The sequence below is a fragment of the Wyeomyia smithii genome, chromosome 1 (assembly GCF_029784165.1).
Source record: "Wyeomyia smithii strain HCP4-BCI-WySm-NY-G18 chromosome 1, ASM2978416v1, whole genome shotgun sequence".
In the NCBI taxonomy this organism is placed as follows: domain Eukaryota; kingdom Metazoa; phylum Arthropoda; class Insecta; order Diptera; family Culicidae; genus Wyeomyia; species Wyeomyia smithii.
This window is the reverse complement of record NC_073694.1, coordinates 161,167,512-161,193,776: the sequence shown is the minus strand read 5'-3', so window position 1 is coordinate 161,193,776 and position 26,265 is coordinate 161,167,512. Positions and strand designations below refer to the sequence as shown.

Below are 26,265 nucleotides of genomic sequence, written 5' to 3'. Positions count from 1 at the left end.
CTCTAACGAAAACTGGTCAACAAAAACGATAAAATGAGACTAGAAAATCGACAAATGAGATCAGCAGTTCCAATTAGTGTTGTGCTGTACACACTAAAAGATTATTTTAGATTTTGATGAAACTTCATGCACATATCTACAACATTTGAAGTCTAAATAATGACGACTTGTTGGAAATTTATTTCTCAATTTGGAAAAAATATATTTCTTTTTTCAAGAGTGAACTAGATTTGCAAAAAATTTCATTTTTGACTCTTTCAAATTATTGTTTAGAAAAATTATTTTTGAATTGTTATTTTGACGTGGAATTACTTCTTACGGTAATATTCTAGGATATCGGTGCCAGGATGGCCAATTCAAAATCAATTTTCGACTTCCCGTTTTCCCGATGATATTTTACGAAATTTCAAAAATATGAGAAAAACATCAATTTAAAAAAACAGTGTCATAAAACTATGAACAATATTTGCCCTTCATCATTTCTAGATGTTCGTCGCCTTTAGCAATAACTTCGCGCTCAACTTTGTTCGATTCGTAACTTACCACGGTGACCAAACCCAGCTTTCCGTCGCAGTCGTGGAGATTCAGAGATAAACTCGGTCTCCAACAACAACGACTGTTCTACTTCTATCCCTACAATATCCTTCCTTACCCTAGCGATTGTAAGGACGTGGCCGGCGCCGTTATCGATCTATACAAAGCGATGGCTACTGAATTGTTGTAAGATGAAAATGGTATACTAACCCCAAGTAGCCGTATACGTGATTTCTTGTGCAACTTCACTAGCTCAGATCGATCACGGAGAACATAAAGCGAGGAAACACATAAAGCGCAGATCAAGAGTAGTATTTCTGGTTTAAGTTTTGTTAAGGCATCGTGATGGAGAAAATATTCTGGAGAGGCCGTAATGAAACCAGCGCTAACATTTATGAGTTTTAAGGATGATGATGATGATGGTCCCACCTCATACCCCTACATCGGTTTGAGCTGGTCGATTCATCTAAGAAAGATATTATTTAAAGACATACAATGTAACCAGTAGGCAAACAAATAACGGACTGGTTATTAATACAGACATAGTAACCCTTTAAAAGAATACCAATAATTTGAAAATTAAAAAAAAAAACGATTTTCCAAACGATCCAATAGGCTCATCCAAAACGTTTCCAACCCGAAAATGATCTGGATTTGGTTAGGAATCGAACCGAACATTTAGGAGCTTTAACTAATCAGAATTGGTTCTGGATAACGATCCAAAACTACGAGAGAGATCCTATGATACTATAGTTCTCGATAACGAGCTATACAGTCCACAGGCAAACCCAAGCCTTTTCATTTTTTTCTCCCAACCCTTTGTTCTAAATCGTGAAAACAGATAAATATTAAAAATCTTAATGAAAATATATATAATATTACAAACCAAAAAAGCAACTTATCAACCCGATATGCCTTTTGTTTCAATTTCAGGGGTTTAACCCTGATGTACTCAGTATCCAGATTGTCTATGTCAGTCTACGCGCGCGTGGCTCAAACATGTGTAGTCAACTCATTTTTTTTTAACTCTACTATTTAATATTATTTGCTATATTCAAACAAAAATCCATCATCATCAATGAACATAATGACTTAGTGTACCAGATAAATTTGAAAAAAAAAAATTTTTAAAAATATACTTAAATATTACAATCTTCTTTATTAATTAACAAAAAATTCGTTGAAATCTGTCTACAAAACAGATTTTATGTGTGATATACAAAGCCTTTTAAACTCCGCCATTGTTGCTGCACGTTTCACTTGTCTGGGCATCGAATTGAAAAAGTTAATTCCTTTATACAACAGAGAGTTCTGTGATCTACTAAATAAAAAGTGTGGTGTTTTTGCGTCTTCCGCGTTCCTAGTGTTGTACCTATGAAAATCACTTCCCCTATCAATTCGATCACACAAATATCGAGGCAGCATATTATTAAAAATTTTATAAAGGAACACCATTGTCAAAAATATACTCGTTGCTTCACAGAAAGCCATTGCAACGCGTCCCGCATGAAACTCGAGGAAGTGTATCTATTACATCTTAAAATTAATCGCATTACTTTATTTTGTAACCGCTGTAATCTCAATATTTGTGTATTATTTGCAAGGAATAAGATGGATGAGCAAAAGTCTATATGTGGTGAAATGATTGACTTATACAACAAAATTTTACTACTAACAGTCAATTCATTTTTTAAACGGCACAGAATACCGTATTTTTTAGCCATTTTTCTGATGACGTTGTCAATGTGAGACTTGAAAGTTAACTTGTCATCAATGATTACTCTAAGATATTTTAACTCATTCACGCGATCAATCGTCTCACCATTAATTACAATATTTACGTCTGGTCTGGAGTTGGCCGAAGAAATAATCAATTATTTAGTTTTGCTAATGTTTAGCTTAAGTTGTTTAAAATTTAACCAATTCGCCAGATAATGTAAGTCTTGGTTTAAAAGTGTTTCAACATCATTTGGATTTTTAGCCGCAATGAACAGAACAGTGTCGTCGGCAAATAAATTTACAGCACAAAACCGTAAAACTCGCTTCATGTCATTAATATAAGTTATAAACAAAATGGGCCCTAAAACACTTCCTTGCGGTACACCCAGTGTATTAGCAATGGATACTGATTCAGAATCATAAAAACGAGTCTTCTGAGTTCTAGCACACAAATAGCTTTCAAACCATTTATATGCTGTCCCTACGATACCAAAGCGCTTTAATGTTTGCAACAATAAGGGCCTAGAAATTGTTTCAAAAGCGCGTTTTAGATCCAGAAACACCGCAAAAATAGTTTCTTCAGCCTCGATTTTCTTTTTCCATTTTGCTAACACCAAATTCAATGCAGACTCACAAGAGTGTCCCTCTCGATAACCTGATTGTTCTGGGATCAGCAAATCATTACTGTTTAAATAATGCATTAGCTGGCCTTTAACAATTAGCTCCAAAATTTTCTCTAATGTGTGCAGTATATTAATGGGGCGGAACTCTTCGGCTTTATCCGTCCCAGTAATTTTGGGGATAGGAACCACAAGAGATTCCTTCTAAACTTCAGGCACGTGCCCTGTTTGTAAAGATTCGTTAACAAGGTCCAGCAGGTCGTGTCCAATTACATGAAAGCAATCTTGTATTACTTTTGCGTTGACATTGTCGATACCAGCCGATCTTTTCAAAGAGAAACAAATATCTTTCAACTCTGCAAATATAGTAGGATGAAAACCATCAAATCTACAGTTATTATGGATCGGCTGTATTATCTCGTCCGGTTCATTGACCACATCAATACTTTGATTGATCGATAGAACACTTTCAACGAAATAACTGTTAAATTTATTTGCAATAACTCGCGCGGAGTTTTCCTCAATACCATTAAAAGTTATGGACTGTGACTGTATTATTACTTTTCATTAATTTTTTTTTAAAGTTTTCCATAACTCTTTGCTGTTATTTTGATGTTGATCGATCTTCCGTTGTATATATGCACATCTAACCTTTTTCAAGGTGCGTGAATATATGTTTCGCGCCGCGGTGTACCTGTTCCAATCATCGTTATCATTACTTCTACAAAATTTTTTATAACATTTATCTCTTTTTCGTTTTAAACGCACAAGATCTAAAGAGTACCAGCTGTTCGAATTTTGTAACTCAACAAATTTTTCAGAAACTAGATTCTTGGTACAGTTTTCCAACGTTTTGGTTAGAACAGCTGCTTTATTGTCCAAATCTCCAGTTAGTGGATGAAAATTCAAACTTCTTGAAACAAGCTGAGACATTGCTTGTTTCGAATAACTATTCCAGCACTTTATTTTTACTTTATCCTCTCGGTTTTGATCGTTTTCAATTGAAATACAAATTGTCTCATAGTCTGTTATTTTATAATCGGCCTCTGTGAAGGAATTAACATTATCAAAATTGGAGAACACATGATCAATCAAGGTACTAGAGTGTCTGGAAATTCTTGTAAATTGAAAAACTGTTTGTCTAAGATTGAAAAAACCGACTAATTGCTTTGATTGATTCGAGCTCGATCCACCAAGCCAATCAATATTGAAATCACCAGCAATTACGTTTAATTTATTCAAATCAACAAAATTTTCCCGCCAGTTATCTAAAATTTCCAAAAAACGCTGGTCACTCGAACTGGGGGAATGGTAGACTATTCCAAAATTTCCCATCGTCATGCCTCTCTGAACTGATATTCCCAGGAACCAATTGTTTTCGACAGATTCGTTTGATAGAATGTTGAACTTGACTGATTCCTTGGCGTAAATAGCAAACCCACCAGTATGTCTGGAATGTGAAAGGCAAAAAGCAACTTTATAACCCGGAATTCTATATTGGTCAAATGCATCAGCTTCCACTATGTGAGTTTCAGCCAGCAATACTAACATTGGTCGTTTTTTTCCACAAGATGCCGCAAAGCAACATAATTCGTGGAGAAACCAGCAATATTAAGATAAACTATTTCTAATTTCCTCTCACATTGCATTTTCTTCAGCTGCTATTTACTTGACAACATGTTGCTTTTTCTTTTTTCAAACAGTCTCCGAAAAACTAGACACTGCGAACCTGATGCTGGATGTTTCGCGTCCAAATTCATTTTTAACTTTTTAACATTATCATGTTTTAAACAATTTACGCATTTATAATCAGTAGAAGCGCATTCCGATGTTTTGTGCTTTTCACTGCATTTAGAGCATGTCTCAGGATTAACGCACTCTGTGCTTTTATGACCAAATTCGCCACATTTAAAGCAACGCAATACATTTATGGCCTCTCGTACAAAACACTTGTCCCACCCAATGCTTACTTTTCCAGCATTCATTAGGCAGTTATAAGTGTCTTGATCAACTTCGATTATCACGTTAAACTTGTTATATTTGAAGCGTGAATTTTCATACTCGGCAATAACCTTTACTTCTTCAAAGCCGATGCTATCATTCTGACTTTTCAACAAGTCTATGAATTCATCGGAGGAATATCGATCACTCATTCCCACAATCTTCAACTTAGGCTTCGCGATTGTGGGAATAACAGCATTATATCGTTCACCCAGGTTGCTTTCAATGTCTTTTTCAACAACCTCAACATTATCCCCTACTGCACACTCTGCAATTATCGAGCCATTCTTACCGTTTCTAAAGTTCCTGATTTTGTGGATTTTTGGATCTAAAGTTTTTTTTTTTTCAAAAAACATCTAGTATCTTCACTACTCTGTGGAACTGAGATTTGCATTTACCAACGCAAACAACCGGATCGTCGAAAATGAGAATGATATTACCACATTTGCCACAATCCATCTTCCCGCTGCAAACAAGCCGAAGCTGCTGCAGACCAATACGCTGGACTCGTCCAGCAGCAACGGAGGGTAAAGGCAAATGAACAATGAAAAACCACAACAATGAAATTTCAATCATTCTCGGATGAGACGTTGTACCGATCAGTCGTATATATCAATCGCTCTCGTATTCTTTTCACAATTTAAACACGGCTCTGCCGTTGTTGTAGTAGTAGTTGTTGTATTGTTAGCGGAATCTATTGAACAATAGATATAATGGAGTCAAGCCTACGGAAGAACACGTTGAAGCTGTGCTTTGAATCTGTTGCCAAGATACCTTCGCATCTGGAGGTTCTCAAGTTTGTTACCGGACAACTTCAGCTGACCGCTGCAGAAGTGCATTCAGTCTACAAAGATGAAAATGACCGTTTGTTCTTCATCAAATTTCATGATGAAGGTAAGTTCAACGAATTTTGCAACCACGTGGAAGAGGGCTATGTCTTCAAGTATGATGATAGTTCGATAACTCCGGTTACGCTGGTCATGGCCAGCCGCATATTTCGGTACGTGCGAGTTTTTAATCTGCCTCCCGAAATCGAGGATAAAAGTATCGCATTGGGATTGGGACAATTCGGGACGATAAGACAACAGGTGAGAGAACGCTACCCAACTGAATACGGTATCAGTGTGTTCAGCGGCGTCCGTGGCATTCATATGGAGATCGCCAAGGAGATCCCGGCAAATCTGTTTATTGGACATTGTCGAGCACGGATTTATTATGACGGATTAAAGAATCGTTGTTTTTATTGCAAAGACGAAGGCCACTTGAAAGCGAACTGTCCCAAACTGGCAACCGGTTCAATCCTGAACGGTGCTGGCGCACGGTCCTACAGTACAGTTACTGCACATGGCAAACCGATTTCTATGCTCAACAAAACCGCACCTCCGATTGTGGCCAACATGCAAACCCTGACGAAAAAAAAGGATGGCAATGCAGACCAAACAACACTGAACACAGGAACCTCAACCGGAAACAAGCAAACAGCAGAAAGCAGTCATGAAGATCAACAGAAGAACGACGAGGATCCGGATCACATGGATACAAATCCAAAGCAAGGACAGAAGCGAGCTGCAACATCTTCTTTGTCAACGAACATACAGGAATTATCCCAGACGAATGCCGACAGCGAGAAAGAGAAGGAGGCCCCTGCTCGTAATCAGAGAAACAAGCGAAACAAGCCGGTGGCTCACGAGAGTTTATCCAGAACAACTAATCTCCGTACGGTGTCGGAGGGACGAGGTAATGGTAAGAAATCGAGTAAGTAGTTTGAGAGAGTGAGTGCTTATCAAAGTAATGGTATTTATACGATCAGCGTGTACAATCAATCTTAATGCTATCAACACATTTGTAAAGAAATCTCTTCTGAAAGATTTCGTCTGGAATAACGATATTGACATTTTGTTCATGCAGGAGGTGGCATTTGAGGATTTTGGATTTCTCCCAACACATGCTGCTATTGTTAATATAGGTACTGAGCACAAGAGCACGGCTATTCTTGTGAGAAAAACTGTTCAATTTGAAAATGTAGTTATGAGTGCCGATGGACGATTAACGTCAGTTGCGATAGATGGAATCAATTTTATCAATGTGTATGCAACGTCAGGTTCAGGACGTAAGAATGAAAGAAACATTATGTTCACTTCAGGAATAATTCCTCACCTGTCAACTACAAAACGGAACGTAGTTGTCGGTGATTTTAATTGCGTTTTGTCTAGAGCGGATTCGAACAGTAGAGCAGCAAATAGCTGCACAGGGTTGGAAACTTTGGTCAGCACATTGAGGTTATATGATGTTGAGATGAAGAAGAACGGGAGAACTAACTTTACTTTCATAAGGGGTGACTCAAAATCTAGATTAGATAGATACTATGCAACACTTGACTTTATCGAAAAAGTAAGATTGGTAACTACAAAAGTAGTACCATTTTCAGACCATCACGCTGTTATGATTAAGTATCAGGTTCCTGATGGCATTCCGCTACAGGTTCGCGGACGAGGCTATTGGAAAGTTAATCCAAACCTACTTTCTCTAGAGAATGTACATGATTTACTGACGCAAAGTTATCAGGATTGCAAAAGGAATTATTTATACCAGAATGACATTAATGTGTGGTGGAATGAATATGTAAAAAACAGAATCTCAAAAGTTTTGAAGAATCAAAGTTTTATTTTGAACCAACAAACACATAGAGAGAAACAATTCTACTATGTTTGTTTATATGAAATTATAGAAAAGCAATCAATTAGGGAAAACGTTTATGATGAAATGTGTTTCGTTAAGTCTAAATTGATGGACATCGAACAGAATAGGTTATCAAACTTGGGAATGAAAATTAGCGCCAATTCATTACTGCAAGATGAAAAAATTAGTTTGTTCCAATTATCTTCCTGTATCAATAGACAATCAGAAAATGCCAATTTCAGCTTAAAAGTTGATGACGTTAGCACGTCAGATCCCCGTGTGTTGAAAACATACTTGTTTTCATATTTTAGTAAGATTTTTCAATCAGATAATAATGAAACAGAGTACGAAAATATTCTTGGCCAGCTTACCGCTAAGATTTCAGCTGAAGATGCAACTAACTTGGTCAGACCCATTGAAAAAACGGAACTAGAAACTATCTTGAAGGAAGCTGCAAAAAAAAGACCCCTGGCCCAGACGGATTAACCTACGAATTTTATTTAGGACTTTCCGATTGCCTAATTGATGACATGGTACAGCTCTTCAATAAATATTTGATTGAAGGGGTACGTCCATCCAAGAACTTTACGAAGGGTATAATTAGCTTGATTCCAAAAAAAGGTGACCCGCATGACATTTTAAACAAAAGACCGATAAGTATGTTGAACGCGGATTACAAGCTATTTTCAAAAATTTTAGCTAACAGACTACATCCTATACTAGAGAATATCATTGGTTCTGGTCAGACAGCGTGTAATCCGAAGTACTCTTGCCTTGAAAACTAAAAAAAATTAAGAAACATAACTATTCGAGCCGGACAGACGAAAAGATTCAAAGGTCTTCTTCTGAGCCTAGATTTAGAAAAGGCCTTCGACAGAGTAAGTCATTCGTTTCTATGGGCCGTGCTAGCAAAATTAGAATTCCCGATCATTTTTATTAACTGTCTGCGAAACCTTTATAGCAACGCAACTTCCAAAGTTCTCTTCAATGGATACTTGACCGATGACATTCAAGTAAAGTCTTCGGTTCGCCAGGGATGCCCCATTAGTATGGCACTGTTTGTGCTGTACCTAGAACCACTTATACGAATGATTAGCGATAATATTAGAGGCTGCTTCGTGGACAATACTTTCATAAAAGTATTAGCTTATGCAGACGACCTTAATATTTTTATCCTCAACGATCATGAGTTCGACACGGTTCTGGAGATCATCAACTATTTTAGTATATATTCTAAAATAAAGCTGAACTTCAATAAATCGCATTACATGCGATTTAACAATTGTAGATCTGGGCCGCACCAAATTCAAGAACAAGAAACATTAAAAATATTGGGTGTAACGTTCTATGCAAAATATTCTGATACGGTAACAAGTAATTTTAATTCAGTAATTAAATCGATTAAACACTCTCTGAAAACGCATGCTAGAAGAAATCTGAATTTGATTCAAAAAGTTTGGATTGTGAACACTTTTATATTATCAAAGATATGGTATCTGGCACAAGTTTTCCCTCCCAACCAAACTCACCTTGCACAAATTAACACCAGTTGTTGGATGTTTCTGTGGAATCGACAGATATTCAAAGTAGCCCGAAACCAACTCTTCCTTGATACAAGTAACGGAGGACTTTCTCTTACTGATCCGTACCTCAAGTGTAAGGCCTTGTTTTTAAAAAATATATTATTTTCCAAAAAATCCGATGATTCAGTGGATCATTTCATGTTGGCACAAAAGAGCTGCTTATTTCTAACTGCAAACTCTCGTGAATGGATATGTTGTGCCGAAACAATGGTCAATAACTCATTTATGAATTCCACTAAATTAATTTACAACGCCATGCTAACTGAACGTAACCATATTGTAAAAGTAGAGATAGAAAATCCTAACAAACAATGGGCTATTTTGTGGCAAAATTGCAGTAAATCCTTCCTCACAAGAAATGCCAAGGAGGGTCTCTATATGTTCCTCAATGACATAGTAAGTTGTACAGTAAAACTGTTCAGAAACGGTATAGCCGGAATAAACAATGATCAATGTGAATATTGTGGACAGCTAGATACGACAGATCATCGCATAAAATCATGTATAGGTTCAAGTCAAACGTGGAACTGGATCAAAGAGTTGTTAAGAAGAAGATTGAATTTATTATACGATGACCCGGAAGAAATCATAGGAAATTATATCAGTGATAAAAGTTATGAAGAAAAGGCAGCTTTATGGTTAGTGTGTGAAGCAATTGCTTTCAATTTAAAACACTTTGGAAGACAAAGATTGTATAAATTTCAAAAAGAAATACGTCAAATTAGATGGAACAACACCATAGCGATTAAGAAATGTTTTAAAAATTGTTTGTATATATTTTAAGAAAATGAGAAAATAAACGGTTATGTGGTAAAAAAAAAAAAAAAAAAAAAAATCAGCAGCTGTAGCGTCTATATAACATAGATGCGTTGGTGGGCGATGGTATAAAATAAATCGATAAAAAAAGAATAAATTAAAAGCATTCAAAGACACTTCTACTTATCCGTTGAGATATCCAATTATGCCGTCGGATCACTAGTACTAGATCACCAAAATCACTTGATTTCACACAAAAAATAGCTTTTAAATCAGCACACTAGTGGTACACAAGCTACCATGCTCACCGTCATCACAAAAAAAAATGAAAAAAAAAAATTAAAAAAAAAAAAATTAAAAAAGGGCATCTTCAGCGGTGGTCCAAATCGTTGTTTTGTTCTATTTTTTTTTTTTGGAACAAACTCAAATTCACTGCTGCACCGGTGGTGTAAATTTTGTTTTATACTAGATCTAAATTGAATAAATTTGAAACTGGTATACGTTTTGGTCTATTTTTGTCACTTTTTGGAACAAGAAATAGATCGTTCAAAACCCTGTGTACGCTACCAATAGGTGGGTAAAATGTTATATTTTAATTGAATACCTCATTTTTAGCTATTTCCATATAAGCATTTTGCGAGTGTTGGGGAATAAACAAAACAAAGATTTTTTATGACAATTCACAATTCATTTTTGTGACTTTTCTGAAGAAAAAAATGAACAGGTTTGTCGTTTTTGGCTTCAAGGACCAGCAAAAGGGGAAATTCTGGAAAACCATAACCGTAGGCTCAACTACTTGGTTTGCAACCATCAGCCACAGGAATAACAAATATGTTGGCTATTTTGTTAATCGCCTTAATTAAAGTGGGACTAGAGGAGACCGTAAGAGGTCAGAAAAATGTTCTTTGAAGACACTGAACTGAAAACGTTCAAAATGCAAGCTTGTTTCAATATCTTCAAAACCGAACCCAAGTTTAAAAGAATGAAAGATTGATGAGATGAAAATGGAAAATGAACATCTACGCGATCAAATATTTTTCGCTATCCTCCGAAGCCCTATTTGTAGCAGAAATTTTTCGATCATACCAATCCATCCTGAGAAATGTCACTGACGCTCGGGTCAAACCGTCAAATCCATAAAGTCTTGTGGATATAAAGTGTCTTGCCAAAGTAATCGTTCAATGTGCGTAAAAATTATCGAATTTCCGTTTGTTAAATATTAAGTGCTTTTTATTATAACAAGTCTCATAAACTGATAGCATGGGGTATTTAATTGTGGACAGTGTAACAGAAGTCAGCGGTTTAAAACAACAAGATATTCAACACCGGTGCGGAGAACGAAAGGTTGGTCTATATTAACTGGTTCTAAATCTAGTATAAAGTTGTTTCAAAAATAGACCACCGCTGAAGATGCCCTAAGAGTTTAAGAGAGACGTACAGAACTTACCACAGCAGAATCCAGTATTATCAAGAAATGTGTAAGTCGCTGCGTTAAGGGTTGCCGACTAAAACGTATATTCATATATTTGGTTTTAAAATATAGGTTTAACATCCTCTTGTAGTGTGTGCACGAGTAGCTGTAATAAAGTTATTTCATAGTTTTGTTCTAGCCATTAAGATTTATTCTACTTGAAAGTATAAAAAACTTTGAATGTTGGGCATCGTTCATAAATTACGTAACGCTAAAAATCTAGATTTCAGACCCCCTTCCCCTTATGTAACGATAAGTAACGTTCGATACGACTCCTCTCCCCCCCAAAAATGACGTAACGTTGGACAACCTGCCCCATCTGAATTTTGCAATTTCAAGCAAACATCACAGTTACGTAAAGGTCTGTACTATCCTTAGAACGTGACTGGCCCACCGCAACCTATTGACTTTCGCGACGTATGCAATTAGGGCTCGAGAGTATCCCCGAAACTCGCACGGAGCACATCACTTGAATAGTTTATACGGAAATCTGTTGTCGTGCATTTTCTGTCATAGCTGTTCTCGATCGACTGTATCATAGGCCGCCGTGAAGATGATGAAGATGTGATGTATGGGCACGTAGTACTGCACAGACTCTCATGAAGCCCGCTTGGGACTGGCCCACAAACCTCCAGGTTAAAGGTGATAAACGACGGAACAGGCTCTGTGAGAGTATTTTGTGGGCGGCATTGATGAGCGAGATACCGCGGTAGTTCCAGCTTTTTTTTTTTGTTCACAACAACAGTAGTTCCAGCTTGTCGCCCTTCTTGTACAGGGGGCAGACTACTCCCTACACCCACTCGTCTAACAGATTTTTCTCCTTCAAAATCCTGAAAATGACTCATTGCAGCACTCTAGTCAGCGGCTCTCTCTCATGTTAAAAAAGCTCGCTCGGCAGTCCGTCTTTGCCTGCGGCTTTATCTTCAGCTTCCCGATTCCACAAAAAACTTCATGAACATCTGGTGCTGGTACTCATAGGTCAATTCCAGTTCCGCTTCCACTTGCTGTTTTGCCTTTAGGTGTCCATAGAAGTATTCCTTTCACACGTCGAACACCTCACTGGTATCTGTGAGAAGGTTCCCGTATAGTTGCACATGTTGGCTTGCGGCACATAGCCTCTACAAGACTGATATTACTGGCACGGTACAGCTGCTCCAGCTCCTCATGTTCAATCCTCTTGCTGGCGCTGCTTTCGTCTGAGAATCGTGGTCATGTATGTCGTTCCGTGCCCGTTTGTAATTGGCTTTGTTCTCCCTCGTTGACCTGCCCAGGTCCGGTTCTTCTAATTCACCGCTGCCTCGCACTTCCTGTATACCAGTCGTTTCTGTCACTTGGTTCTTCCACTCCTAGTGTTGGCGTTCAAATGGTTCATTTGATCGGTATAGTCTTCGGCAAAGTTGTAGATAATAATTTGTTCGTTGAAATAAAAAAGAAAAAAAAAACACTGAAAAAGTTTTAAAAATTCTTTTGAAGTAGAATACTTCTCTCAGGAAGTTTGGCTACATAGGGATGTGGAATGAAAATCTAAAACCTAAATAAGTGAAAAATATGTCCAATTTCAAATGCTAATAAATCGGTTAGTATTCGATGGATTTTCTTCGCTGTTGCTTGACTCTGAGGTCTGTGTGACAGATCAAGTTAAACACCTTGGAGTAATACTAGAATCTAAACTTAACTGGTCTGCTCACATCGATTTTAGAATCAAAAAGGCATGCTTGGCCTTTGGACAATGTAGACGAACAATTGTTAAAGGCTGGGGTCTCAAACCTAAATACATTTACTGGATTTATACTGCAATAATAAGACCAATACTAGCGTACGGATGTCTCGTATGGTGGCAAAAGGGAGAGCTGTGTAGCATTCAGACAAAGTTAAATCATCTACAGCGGATGTGTCTAATAGAAGCTGTTTTTGGTATAAAACCGTTGCAAATTTTCTTGAAACAAGAAGCCTACTCATGTGCATACCGGTTACAAGCAAATGGATTTTGGCACTATGATATCAATAATAACAATTCCCTTTCACGTGTGTGGTCACACATGCTCTCGTGGGACCAACTTATAGTTGCTCCAAGTGATATGACTCTTCCTGCGAGTTTTACTTATGGTGATTTCAGTACCTCTTTACCTGTGCGTAATGATTGGATATCAGGCCGCATAGAAAAAGAAATTTCGGATCATATTGTTATTTATACGGATGGATCTCTGCTTGAAGGAAAAGCTGGAGCCGGAGTTTACTCGAGTGAACTAAGATTGCAACAATCTTTTTCATTATTTCATTTCTATATATAAAATTCGTCTTCTAAAAACACTTTTCTTTAGTTGCGTTCGAGATCATTATGCCTTGTTCAGACCACGCCGCATATCACCTAATATCGCCAGATGATACCGAATATCACCTCGGGTGTTCACTCTACAGTCAAATGATATGGTTTGACATTTACTTTGGTAATTGAAAAGAGAAGAAAATAAAAACAGGTCAAGGCAAAAACAAGACAACAAGAGCAATGTAATTAGGATATAGATTTCAGCTAGTTGGCTCTAGGGTTTGCAATCCTGGGAACGATTTCACGGGAATTACCTTTTCCCGGGACTCCTGGATCCCGGAAATAGAAATATTGATTCCCGGGATTCCCGAATAACACGAAACTTAAGACGTCAAAGTGTAAAGCACCTTTAAAGTAGACATTATAGGGAGCAAATATTTGCTTGAAATGACGGTCAATATTTGCTGGCCGTGTTATATAATATTATTTGCTTCAATTATTTGTCAAAAATATTTGCTGTCTTACTCAGTCAACGAGAAACTAGGCAAATAAATCCAAAGGGTCCAAATGTTTTTATACCAATTAAAACTAAACAACAATTACGCACATTATTTTACGAAAATAAATCGCATCGTGTGGTGGTATAGCAAATAAATTCGGTAAAATATGAGCGAATGAGCTTTGCTATTGTTTAAGCAAATAGAGTTTTGAGCAAATATTTATTATAGTGCATATATATAATAGCCCGAAGAATTATTTTGCTAAAAATATGCAGTACCAAATATAGCAAATATTTGCCTTGTTTAATGCCTGCTTAACACTCAGCATACTTTTCAACAAACTGAAAGTATTGGAAACTCCAGTTTCTAATGTAATGTAGCAAAAGATGGAATCGGTGATTTAAAAGTATTATGAAAATCAAACACCAGCGGTGATTCAGCGGGCTTAACCCTCTAGTGCTCAAATTAATTTCTAAACGGACTTCAAAAAAATCACTATGAAGCTTTATAAACATTTTTTAAGTTCTTATTAAAGCTTTTTAGAGGTTCAACCGAAGACCGTCTAAAGGCGGCACTGCGCACTAGAAAGTTAAGCTAAATTTTACAGAAGGAAATTGGGTTTAACGGAAAATTCTCAGTGGATCTGAAGCGATTGGTAAACGACATAAAAACCCTGAACCTACTCTTCTGCAATTTCTGATGTGAACTTGAATAAGTTTTGTTTTTCAATTCGTTTTTCATGCGAATTGATAACGAAATTATAAACGATTTTTTGATACCTTTTATCAATACACTTTATTTGAAATCCCATTTTTGCTAAGATTTTTTTTTTCATTCCCGGTTCCCGGGAATTCCCGGGAAATGATATTTAACATTCCCGTTTCCCGGAAATATTGCGACCTCTAGTTGACTCGCACCAACGTGAATTCACATATGCAATTGTCAAAATGTGCGGGATGACAAGAGTAAAAATATTTGCTTCCTTCTTCGTCAAATGTCTTTTGGCCGTGTTGCTAACTGCTGCAAATCTGGTTTTTCTTGGTTTTCGAACATGATATCCGCGATACCATGTAGCCGAGGTGATATCCAATGACAACTCGATTGTATGGGATATCAGGTGATATGCATCGTGATATGGCCTCGACAGCACGAATCGCCTGATATCAGGTAATATGCAGTGTACTGTGAACGGGGAATCAGGCTCTAATAAATCCTCAAATAAAACAATTTTTGCAAGGCACTAACGAGTTTTTGATTTTTTTCTTCATGTAATCTTCTTTTTTGAGCTCCACACGCGGGGTTTTGTGGCGATCGCACATTTTGAACAAATGTATTAATAAATTCGGTGCTTGCTAACTGTTTACAGTCAGATTTGACTGTGGAATGATTTGGACCAGAGGTGCCAGATGTTTTTGAAAGATATCTGCAACTGGTCGAAATCAGAAAAATTTTCCTTGATATCTAAAAAAAACCTACCGCAATTTGAAAAAGTTGCGATCCACAGGCAAAAATTTGCACACAATTTGAGAAAGACTGCGCAAATATAAGGTGACCCTGGCAATAATCTACAGAAACTAGGAAAAACTACACACATCTGCAGGTCAATAAAATCTGCACACGGACTCTGAAAATCTGCATTTTGAAACGCATATCTGTTATTCCTGATTCGGACAAGTAAGCTTATTTTTATTTGGAATCAACAGCAATGCATTAAAAAACTTGTTGATTATTTTCTTTCTCTACTTTACCTCCCATGCGCGCTGGTTCGATTCAAATGGTGTGTTAATGTGTGTCATTCCAAAAGAATTGAAGGTGAACTCTTATGGGTGTAGTTGTGATATTCTCGTTTTGTGGGGGCCCCAAAAATGTGGGGACCCCAAAATGTGGGGGCCCGGGCCCCCTGGCCCCCTCCCCCCCCCCCCCTTAAATCCGGCTCTGTACCTACCATTCGATTTCTTAGACTTTTTTACTCAAAATAATATATAATTTGACTACCACTTTAAGATATTAGCGAATTACCATTAATACTCAGAAATAATCGATATTATTTTGCTTTGTGAAATATACTAAAACTATGCCAAAACCGGTTTCGTAGAATCACCGTTTTGATCTCAGTTTTTGTCCGATTTAAGATCTGTTTTTTTTTCAGAAGATGGGTAAAAGGATGCTAATAGGTGGACAAACTCTTAGAATTTTGATATTTGGCCTCAAAACAAAATGGCGTCGAAAAAACCACAAAAATTACCGGTTTCTCAAAAATTCAAAATGTCGCCATTGTTGCCCCTTAAGTTGAAATATGTTCAAACTCAGGGAAATTTATTTTCGAATCAAACTTTATCAAAAAATCATACATAGGAGCCAAGGCAAAAAATTGTTGCACTGTGTAGTCAAGCTGCTGTCAAAGCACTTGGTTCTCAGAACTCTAGGTCGAAGCTAGTCATTGCGTGTCGCACTTGTCTGGAAGAACTTAGCATCATGAATACTGTTAATCTTCTTTGGGTCCCTGGACACTCTAACATTGCTGGCAATAAATGGGCAGACGAGCTTGCCCGAAGTGGTGCATCAAACAATTTTGTGGGTCCTGAGCCCGCGGTACCTATTCCTGAGTCTTGGATAAAACAAAAGATCTGCTTGTGGGCTTTATCTGAGCATAACAGGTTGTGGACAAATCTTGACTCCTGTCGCCAAACAAAATTGTATTTACCAAGCTTATCTGTAAAAGTTAGTAACTATCTTTTGAATTTATCAAAAAAGAACGGCAGTGTGCTGATAAGAGTTCTAACTGGCCACTGTAGTTTGAACTATCATTTAGCAAGCATGCATCGTTCGAATACTTTTGGTTGCGACCTCTGTGAGGGCGATTATGGGTCTTCTTTTCATTTAGTATGTAGTTGTTCCAGACTTGCCCAACTGCGTTACAGGATTTTCGGTCGTCATCTCATAAATGAATCTGAATATAGATCTCTTGATTTGAAAAATATCCGTCAGTTCATTCTCAATTGCGGGAAAGAACTCTAGAGCTTTCTAAATTTTTGCTGGGACTAGGACTAGGAAGACGAACTTTATGGTTTATCACTGATAATTCCTAGAACACAATTATCCCATGCTTTTTCTATGTTTCCAATCCTTTCTTTATCCTTTTCCTCTCCCACTCTTAATACTTCCTTCTTCTTCTATCTCTTCTTCCCTTTTTGTCAGGTAAATGATGAGAAGGTTCCTACGGTTAGGCACAAATCCTCCACATGTGAGGGGAACGTGCCGTTATAAGCCATGGCTTTCAGCCGACCTACTTGATACCTGATCGGATTAGTCGTTAATATGATTGCTTCCCAAGCACGGCCGACAGAATCATAGACCTTGCCATTTTAAATTTGCTATTTGTTTGTATAAGAGTAAGGATGGGAATTATCGACTGAAATGGTTATCGATAGTTATCGATGATTTCCTACTACTATCGATAGGTTTTTCATCCCTATATAAGAGCCTGTTTCAGTCGAAGCCGCTCATAATAGTTCTAGACAGCGACAACAGCAGTCTTCCCTTAGCAGCAGCAGTAGCAGTGCAGTGGATACCAGGCGGATAGCGGCCACAGCTTAGCATAGCAATGGATAGTGCACTAGTTTCAGCGGATCTCAGCATCGATAGCAGCTGGGCCAGCTAATGCAGGGTCAGCGGAAACCAATAGCAGCGTATAGCGGCTAAAACATTGGAATGGCTACGGATAGCGTAGCACTTGCAGCTGGTTTAGCATCGATAGCAGCTGATGCAGTGAGGCCTTTCAGTGAAATGCAGTCTCTGTGCGATAGCGGGCACTAGTAAATGCTTTCAATGAAAAATTGACTCATTTTTACAACACGTGAGCCGTCTAGTTTTGAGTGTTGAATCAGCTTTTCACATTTTATTTTATCACAAGGAATAAATTATTCGCACTGTCAGTGATAACGCCAAGATGTGATCGGTATCTTATCCGATATTAAATTGAACAAATTGAAAAATGACTGACACGCAAGCAGCCGGGTTTTCTTTCTTGTAAAAGTATTCTACTTCATCCTTGCGGTCGTGACTTTGCACACAACCCTCCTGTGATTTTTTTTTAAGTTTATTTCACATAGGACTACGGGTTTGTTTCCTTTACTGGGATACATTCTGGTTAACTGGAAATTTAACTGGCAAATGTTCCGTCAGATTTTAATCCACAGTAACAGCATATCCACATGATGGATAACAATAACCAATATATTATTGGATAGATAAAACGTTGGATAATTCAATAATGTTCCGAATATCATAATGATTTCATTTATCAGCAGTAAAAATGATGAAAAGTTTCAAGGAATACGCGAACAATGAACGAATCTCGTGCAAACATGCCCTGCACGTCGATATGACTTGACACCAACCATTCGCTGTGACATTCTCTATATCCAAATAAATAAATATAGAATAAATAAATAAATAAATAAATAAATGAATGAATAAATAAATAAATAAACAAATAAATTTATTTATTTATTATTTTAACGAGGTTTTAATCATGTGTTGGTCATTAGCCTCGAACAAATAAATAAAATTTGTTTCCATGAATTTAGACTAACTTGATGTCTGGCGATGGTTATAATAAAACTACAAATAACTCAACAAGAAATGTACATTTTTGTAACGGTTATAAGTTATGAGTTATTTTTATTTCATTTTATCTTCAATGTTCAATGAATAATCGTGACCGAATGGTCAAAATTTCATAACGATCTCTAAACTGCATAAGAGAAAAACACAAACATTTACTTATGTCATATTGAAAACACGAACTCTTCGCTTTATGGAATTTGTATGTTTTCGAAACTCCGCATACATTCAAAATTTGTCAAGCGGTAAACAGTGGAATGACAACAAAACAGTTGCGTTTCCAATTCGACATTGACAGTTGAAATGTCACTTCTTGGGGTAAAATTTAGTTTCTTTCCATATGGAATGGGTTAAGCTCAAAATGATTTTTTATTTGTAGCAAAAACTCATAAATCTTTCTAAGTAATCTAGAAAAAATGAAATAAAATGATTTTAAACTGCTATAAAAATTGGAAACAAATGTGTCTACAAAAGTTTCACGGTTACAAAACTTAAGAATTGAACATGCTAGATAACAACGTTAAAGAAAAAAGTTAGCGAGATAATACAACACCACGAAAACTCATATATTTTATTTTTTCATCTTAACTAGATAACTTCGGCCCCTTTACTAACAATTACCTCTCGTGTTTCTTCACAGGGAAGCCATCCGCCAGCGGAAAGCCCTAAGCCGCACCAGTTCCAACATCCTGCTTAACAGCGTCCAAATCAACAATTCCAACACGCTGCACGCGAATTACCATCACCGGAATCATCACTTGCGTGCCAGCGATTGCGACTTCGGGATCGACATGAAAGATATTCAGCATGACACCCACAGCGAGCTGAGCGATTTGGATGTAAGTGTAGTATAGCTTCCTTCTTTTTTTTGTGTATGTTACCAGCGGGTGCTTTTGGAGTTGCTTTGAAGGCACTCGCACCCAGCTCCGGTGACTGTCGGGGAAAGGTGTGCGCATTAATTGGCAAATTAGCACACATGCTTTAACCTGCTTTACTTCTCTGTGAGGCCCTCTAACTTAGGAAAGTTGGGACTAATGTGAGTAAAGCCGCATGATAATGTTTAGTGAGGATTACCACATAAGATGGCATTCCTTGTTGACGAAGTCACTTTCGTTTACACGCTTTTTGGTTAATGAATATCAGCGTAAGCAAAGTGTAGTTCAGGTACACAGCAGGGTCAGAAAAAAAACCATGCGTTTCCATAATAATTATTAGCGTTCGAAAATGTTAGAAAACATGTCGCTAGACGAGGAAATACTTTTACTCGTTGATCGGAAAATTATTTCATTTACGTTATTCTGTAGTTTCGCGGAGTTAATGGACTTTCTTTTTTATGCCCAACAAGCAACAAACAGTGGGCTAAAGCCGAACTCGATACGAACCCATGCTTTCGAATTTAACTGCGGAGCCCAATCCGCTGTTATAAACAAATTATCCGAATATTAATGACTGTATAGTTGGTTGGCACAATACGTCTGCAAAGGCCTTCAACTTTGCGGATGTAATTACAACCATTATGGGCTTTGTAATTAATTATCCGGAAGGGGCATGACGTACCCGCCGCGAAGATGGAAGGTCATTTAAATGTTGATTTTGAAATCGAAAACAGAACACAGTTGGAGAGCTATAATTGGCAGAAGAGATTGCTGATTTTTCTGCTTTTTTGTTCGGTTAAGTTTGGCGATATTAATGTGTGCTAAACCATTAGCCAGGTGTTTCAATCCCACGCTCATAAATGTTTTCTAGCCGTCCTTTATTTGATGTTTAATGATAAATAACGGTACATTGTGATAAAAACGTTACAATGTAACTGAATGCAGGTCTTGAAACTGTCCTGATTAACTTTACATCAAAAGTAAAGAAGTGCTATCTGAGTCCCTATCAAGTACTTCTTTTTACTAGCCCTTCTTAATGGTGCTACCGTCTCGAGTGAAATGTAATTACATTTTTGGTCCAAATAGAACCTGATCACTATCGCGAAGCAACGAGACCCAGGTTCTGCGTCGGGGAATTGACAAAGTATTCTCAATTCCCAGATTTTCCACTTCCCCAACGTAGTCGGTTTCCGATAATAGGGGTTCCATCTCATTTCTTTTAATGGCTTTTTGTATCTCGCAAAATATTCACACCGAGGGACCCGTTGATGTTGGATTTTGCTGTCGCACCTACCGCCTTCGGCTTGCTACCGAACCGACAGTCGGTTTTCCATACACTTTTCCTTTGCGTTCTATCCATCTACCGGGAGAACGGGGGGAACCCAATCTTTGTCGGCACGTGGCGAACATTATATCTGCCCCTACTTACTGTTCGTTCAGGGTGAAGCTGCCGCCTTATCGGTCGGTATTTTTGTCTTTCGGCTTGAATTATGATGGGAAATTGTTGCACCGCTCCGCAGGCACCGGAAAATGTGCGCGGGAGGAGGCAATGAATGAAGACGATAAGGCAACATCCTAACATAAGTGTTTTACGCCGCTAGTACTTCGGCAAAAAGGATTGCTGGAAGATAAAAGCATTTAGGGGTTTTACTGGTACCGAATCAATCCAGTTTTTATGGGCGAAAATTTATTGCTGTTATTTGTTATACATTTGTTCTGCAATAGCCTGGAAGAGTGCTGCCTTCCAGAGCGATTATGCTGATCATAACGAGATTTGAATTCAATCGCCAAGACGGAATCCGAAACGTGAAATCACAGCTGGGCGCGCGAAATGAAAAGAGAAAACCAAAATTAATCCACCTAGCGGTCAGACCCAGCCTTTCTCATTCAAACGTTTATTTGTAAAAATAGATTTACATGAACGCTTCAATCTAATAAATGTATATTCACTCTTAAAAAATATTGATGTTGTAATCTATGCATATGAAAATGCAATCCGGTCTGTCTGTCTGTCTGATCCATATAGGCTCGAAAATTAACGAACCGATCGGCGTGAAAATTTGTATGTAGGGGTTTTTGATGCCTATGAAGGTTCCTATGATAGTTTTAAACCCCTCCCTTTTCTGGAAGGGAGGGGTCCCATACAAATGTAACATAAATTTCTGCACAACTCAAGAACAAACCAAGCAAATGAAACCGAATTTGGCATGTAGACGTTTTAAGGGATGAAAAATATGTCCATAATGTTTTGACACCCCTCCTTTTTTTGGAAGGGAGGGATGCCATACAAATGAAACACAAATTTCTGCACATCTCGAGAGCTAACCAACTAAATGGAACCATATTTGGCAGGTGAATGTTTTTAGTGGTAACAAATATGTTCCATAATCGACCTCAGGCAACATTTTGGATTGTAAGATGGCATGTTCCAGTTTCTGGAAATCAGCCTGAAATGGACGATTCCCATTAAATATGAGTATCTCCGGAACCAGAAAGATGCACAGAAGCTAAAAATTGATCACAGACACAATCTTAAATTTTAAGATGGTGTCTGGCAAACAGCCGGAAATGATCATTACCATTCAATATGAATGTTTTCTGAACCAGAATTACGCCCAGATGACAGAAATTGATTTCACAGGCAATTTTAAAGTTCAAAATGACGACTTTCGGACAGCCCAAAGTGACCAAATACCACCCAATATGAGTATCTCCGGAGCGAGAATATTGCAAGAACACCACTATGAATTGTAGGATGGTGACTTCCGGTTCCAGGGAAACAGCCGAAAATGATCGAATAACACCCAATATGGGAGTTTCTTCAACCAGAATGACGCTCAGAGGCTAGAAATTATCTTAAATACCATTTTGAAATTCAAGATGGCGACTTCTGGTTTGTAAAAAACAGTCTAAAATAACCAAATACCATCAATATGGGTATTTCCGGAATTGTTATGACGTGCTGAAACCACAAATCGACCTCAGACAACATTTTTAATTGTAAGATGGCGACTTCCGGTGTCTGGAAAACAGCCGAAAATGACCAAATACCACCCAATATGAGCGTTTCTTTGACCAGATTGACGCACGGAGGCCAGAAATTGTTCCCAAATGCCATTTTAAAATCCAAGATGGCGACTTCCGGTTTGTAAAAAATAGCCTAAAATAACCAAATACCATCCAATATGAGTATCTCTGGAACTAGAATGATGCAATGAGCTAACAATTGACCTCAGGCACCATTTTGAATTGCTAAATGGCAACTTTTGGGAAACAGTCGAAAATGACCGACAAATACTCAATATGAAAATTTCCGTAATCGAGATGATGCATAGAAACCAAACATTTAGTTTCTGGAAAACAACCAAAATAACTAAGTACCTCCCAATATGGGTATTTCTGGTGTCAGATTGATGCCAGACAATCTGCTGAAAATGACCGAATACCACCCAATATGAATATATTCAGAATTTAGGCGATGTACAGAAGCCAAAAGTCGAGGGTGTAGTCATTTCGGTAAAACCAATAATTTTAAACGATTTGTTATTTGACTTTGATCATATCCTATGGCCGATTCGTCGTGCATTTGCAGACATTTAACACATCGCAAGGAATCAATAAATTTGGAACATTCAAATAGTACGATACCACATTTAAATTATATTGAGGCCACATATATCGATCAAAGCAGGTATAGTTATAAATAGTCTTTGAATTTCTTTTCTTTCCATGACTTTTGAGCCACATATCAAATTGTTATGAAGTTTGTTATTTGTGAGTTCGAGAGATGACTCGTTCGTATGACACTAGTTATGTTCAAATAAGTCATGTACTCTTTGAGATAATAGACTTTAGTTGTTTTATTAACAATTTAATACATAACGGTTGCTTGAGTTCGATTATAATCAAATAAAATGGGAACGTATAGGGCAGCCAAACTTTGAAACCACGTGTTCAATCATAATTCATCAGTTAACCCTTAGCCTGCTCATCTGATAATAATATTGATAATATTGATCAAATCGGTTGTGTAGTTTCTGAGATAATGAAGTTTCGTGATTTTCACATTTCGACACATTACAGACAAAGTTACAGTTCGATTATAATTAAATTCAGTAGGGTATTATGAGGTAGCTATACCTCTCATTTGACACTAATTTAGTGAAAATCGGTTCAGCCATCTCTGAGAAAAGTGAGTGAGTCCAAGTAGTCTTCGGAATATGTTCCTTTTCATAGCTGGATTTCACATTTTTAAAAATAACAGGCAAAGTAATAGTCCGATTGCAAAACAAATCAATAGGGTCTCATGGGGCAACTAGACCTTCCATTTGACACTGATTTTATGAAAATCGGTCCAGCCATCTCTGAGAAACATGAGTAAGATTATACAGTCTTCAGAACACGTTTCTTTTCATAACTTTTGAACCACAAGTTCAATCTTCATAAAATTCAAAAGTTAAGGATTCTTAAGGTAGCCCGTTCATTTGAAATTAATTTTGTTCGAATCGGTTGTGTAGTTTTTGAGATAATGATGTTTCATGATTTTTACATTTTGATACATAACCTCTAAACTAAAAATCCGATTACAATAAAATTCAATAGGGTCTCATGAGACAACAAGACCTTTCATTTGCAATTAATTTCATGAAGATCGGTCCAGCCATCTCTGAGAAAAGTGAGTGAGAATAAAAATCTGCACATACACACACACACGCACACACACACACATACAGAAAATGCTCAGCTCGTCGAGCTGAGTCGAGTGATATATGCCATTCGGCCTTTTGAAGCACTTTTATACTTTCGGTTTTGCAAGTGATTGCTATACCTTTTTAGGAGAAAGGCAAAAAAAAACAATTTTATTCTCCAAATAAAACACTCCGGCAAAAAAAAAAACAATGCAAACCATTCAAGTATTCAAGCAACACCAGCGAAGCACGCAGCACAAAGAAATCCAATAGACAAATGAAAAAAATGCTCCCCGGATTTCCTTCCACTCGGACGGTACAAAGCATTCTATTTATAGTTCCTGTTACGTTGTAGAAAACTTTAAACATTGCAACAAAAAAGGCTAGAACCAGCTTAAAATGGGATAAAATGGAACAAAATGCTTTTAAAGAACCTCCGAACTGAACTCAACTGATATAAGCACGAGAATTCTTTTAGTTTTGATGTTATAAGACACCTCTCTGGTTGGTTTTGATACAATTGATTTGAAATGTTTCTTATTGTGCTGTTTGTCATGGGCTGGTGCTTGTAAAAATATTTGCCAACCTTAGATCACATTTTGTGGCACCGAAATCATTCTTTGCCAGGTAAATCGTTGTTATCAATTCAAACAGGAAAGTAAATATACTTTTCTTTCAGATTATAGGCATATTTTTATACTGAAAGCGCGCGCTTTTATGATAGTGTCCAGTACGATTACATAATTGTATCGATTCTCAAAATAAAAAAGGAGGAATATGGTCTTTTTTCGGAACAAAGAGCGTTCAAGTTAGGTTTATTGAAGATGGATGTCTGAAGATTTGTATCGCGTAGTTTTGTAGAATCGTTTTGCCTTTCTCCTAGAAAGGTATAGCAATCACTGAAAAACCGAAGGTATAAACGTGGTCCCAATGGCCGAATGTCATATACCACTCGACTTCTTTCGACGAACTGAGCATTTTCTGTATGTATGTATGAGAGATTGTCGGGTATGGAAAATTTGTTACCCGTACCCGACCCGCACCCGACCCGAACCCGAAGTCGGGTTTGTTTTAAATACCCGTACCCGACCCGAACCCGAAAATTTTTTCTCCAACTACCCGTACCCGACCTGTACCCGAAGAAAAGATACCCCGAAATTGCCGGTACCCGACCTGTACCCGACCCGTCCTGGATTTTTTTTATTTTTTTATTTATTTATTTTTTTTTTTCAAAATACTTGGTTACCTCGCACATTTTATGCACTGTCATATGTGTTTTCTCGAGATGATGGCCGGAGTAAGGCTAGAGCCGATTGTTCATGTGAACGAATGTTAATGAACCCAGAGTTCCAGGCGACATATTGGCTCTCCTTGAATCCCGCGTAGCACCTGTCACTGAGAACGTCCGCTCGTCTGATGTTGAAAAATTTGACCATATTTATCACGCAACAAAATATCTTTTCATAACTGTGTACGGAGAATTTGGGTTCCATTTTTCGTGTTAGTTACCTCATATTAAAATTGATCAAGGATTTCAATTTTTTATTTTGTATGTATACGTATGATTCATATAAAATGCTGTGAATTTTTATTTTGTTTTCGAGAGATCAATAAAAATTCAATAGATTTTTTTTGAAAGATTCATAATAACTTTATAATGAACCAGATCGAAACAACTAGAAGATCAGGATAAATTAACCTATAGTGGACCCCTTTATTTTATTAATTTGTGTTTGTGATGCAGACTGGCTGTACAAGATGTTTCTAGATGAAAGTTTTCTGAAAATCACTCGAGTTTTCACATACAATGAATTAATCTGGCGGGTGGTCCACTATAGGGAAGGGACCCACTATATATTAATTTACCCTACTAGAACAACACGGAGAATGATGAGAAATGCATGTCTGGTAGAGTTTCAAATAAACGACGAGTTTTATGTGCACATC

The 26,265-nt window shown here is 37.4% G+C and overlaps 2 protein-coding genes across 10 annotated transcripts in view; one reads left to right on the top strand and one right to left on the bottom strand.

Moving 5' to 3' along the window:
- The window catches only part of LOC129733813 (octopamine receptor beta-2R), a 525,686-nt gene that overhangs the window by 89,213 nt on the left and 410,208 nt on the right, over positions 1 to 26,265 (bottom strand). The window lies entirely within an intron of this gene.
- LOC129733219 (octopamine receptor beta-3R-like) overlaps positions 1 to 26,265 on the top strand; it is a 325,956-nt gene that overhangs the window by 181,304 nt on the left and 118,387 nt on the right. For all 9 annotated transcript variants that reach the window (XM_055695222.1, XM_055695231.1, XM_055695100.1 and 6 more), the window contains one exon: positions 19,396 to 19,594. In XM_055695222.1, the coding sequence (XP_055551197.1) occupies positions 19,396 to 19,594 (199 nt within the window). The remainder of the gene's footprint in view (positions 1 to 19,395; positions 19,595 to 26,265) is intronic.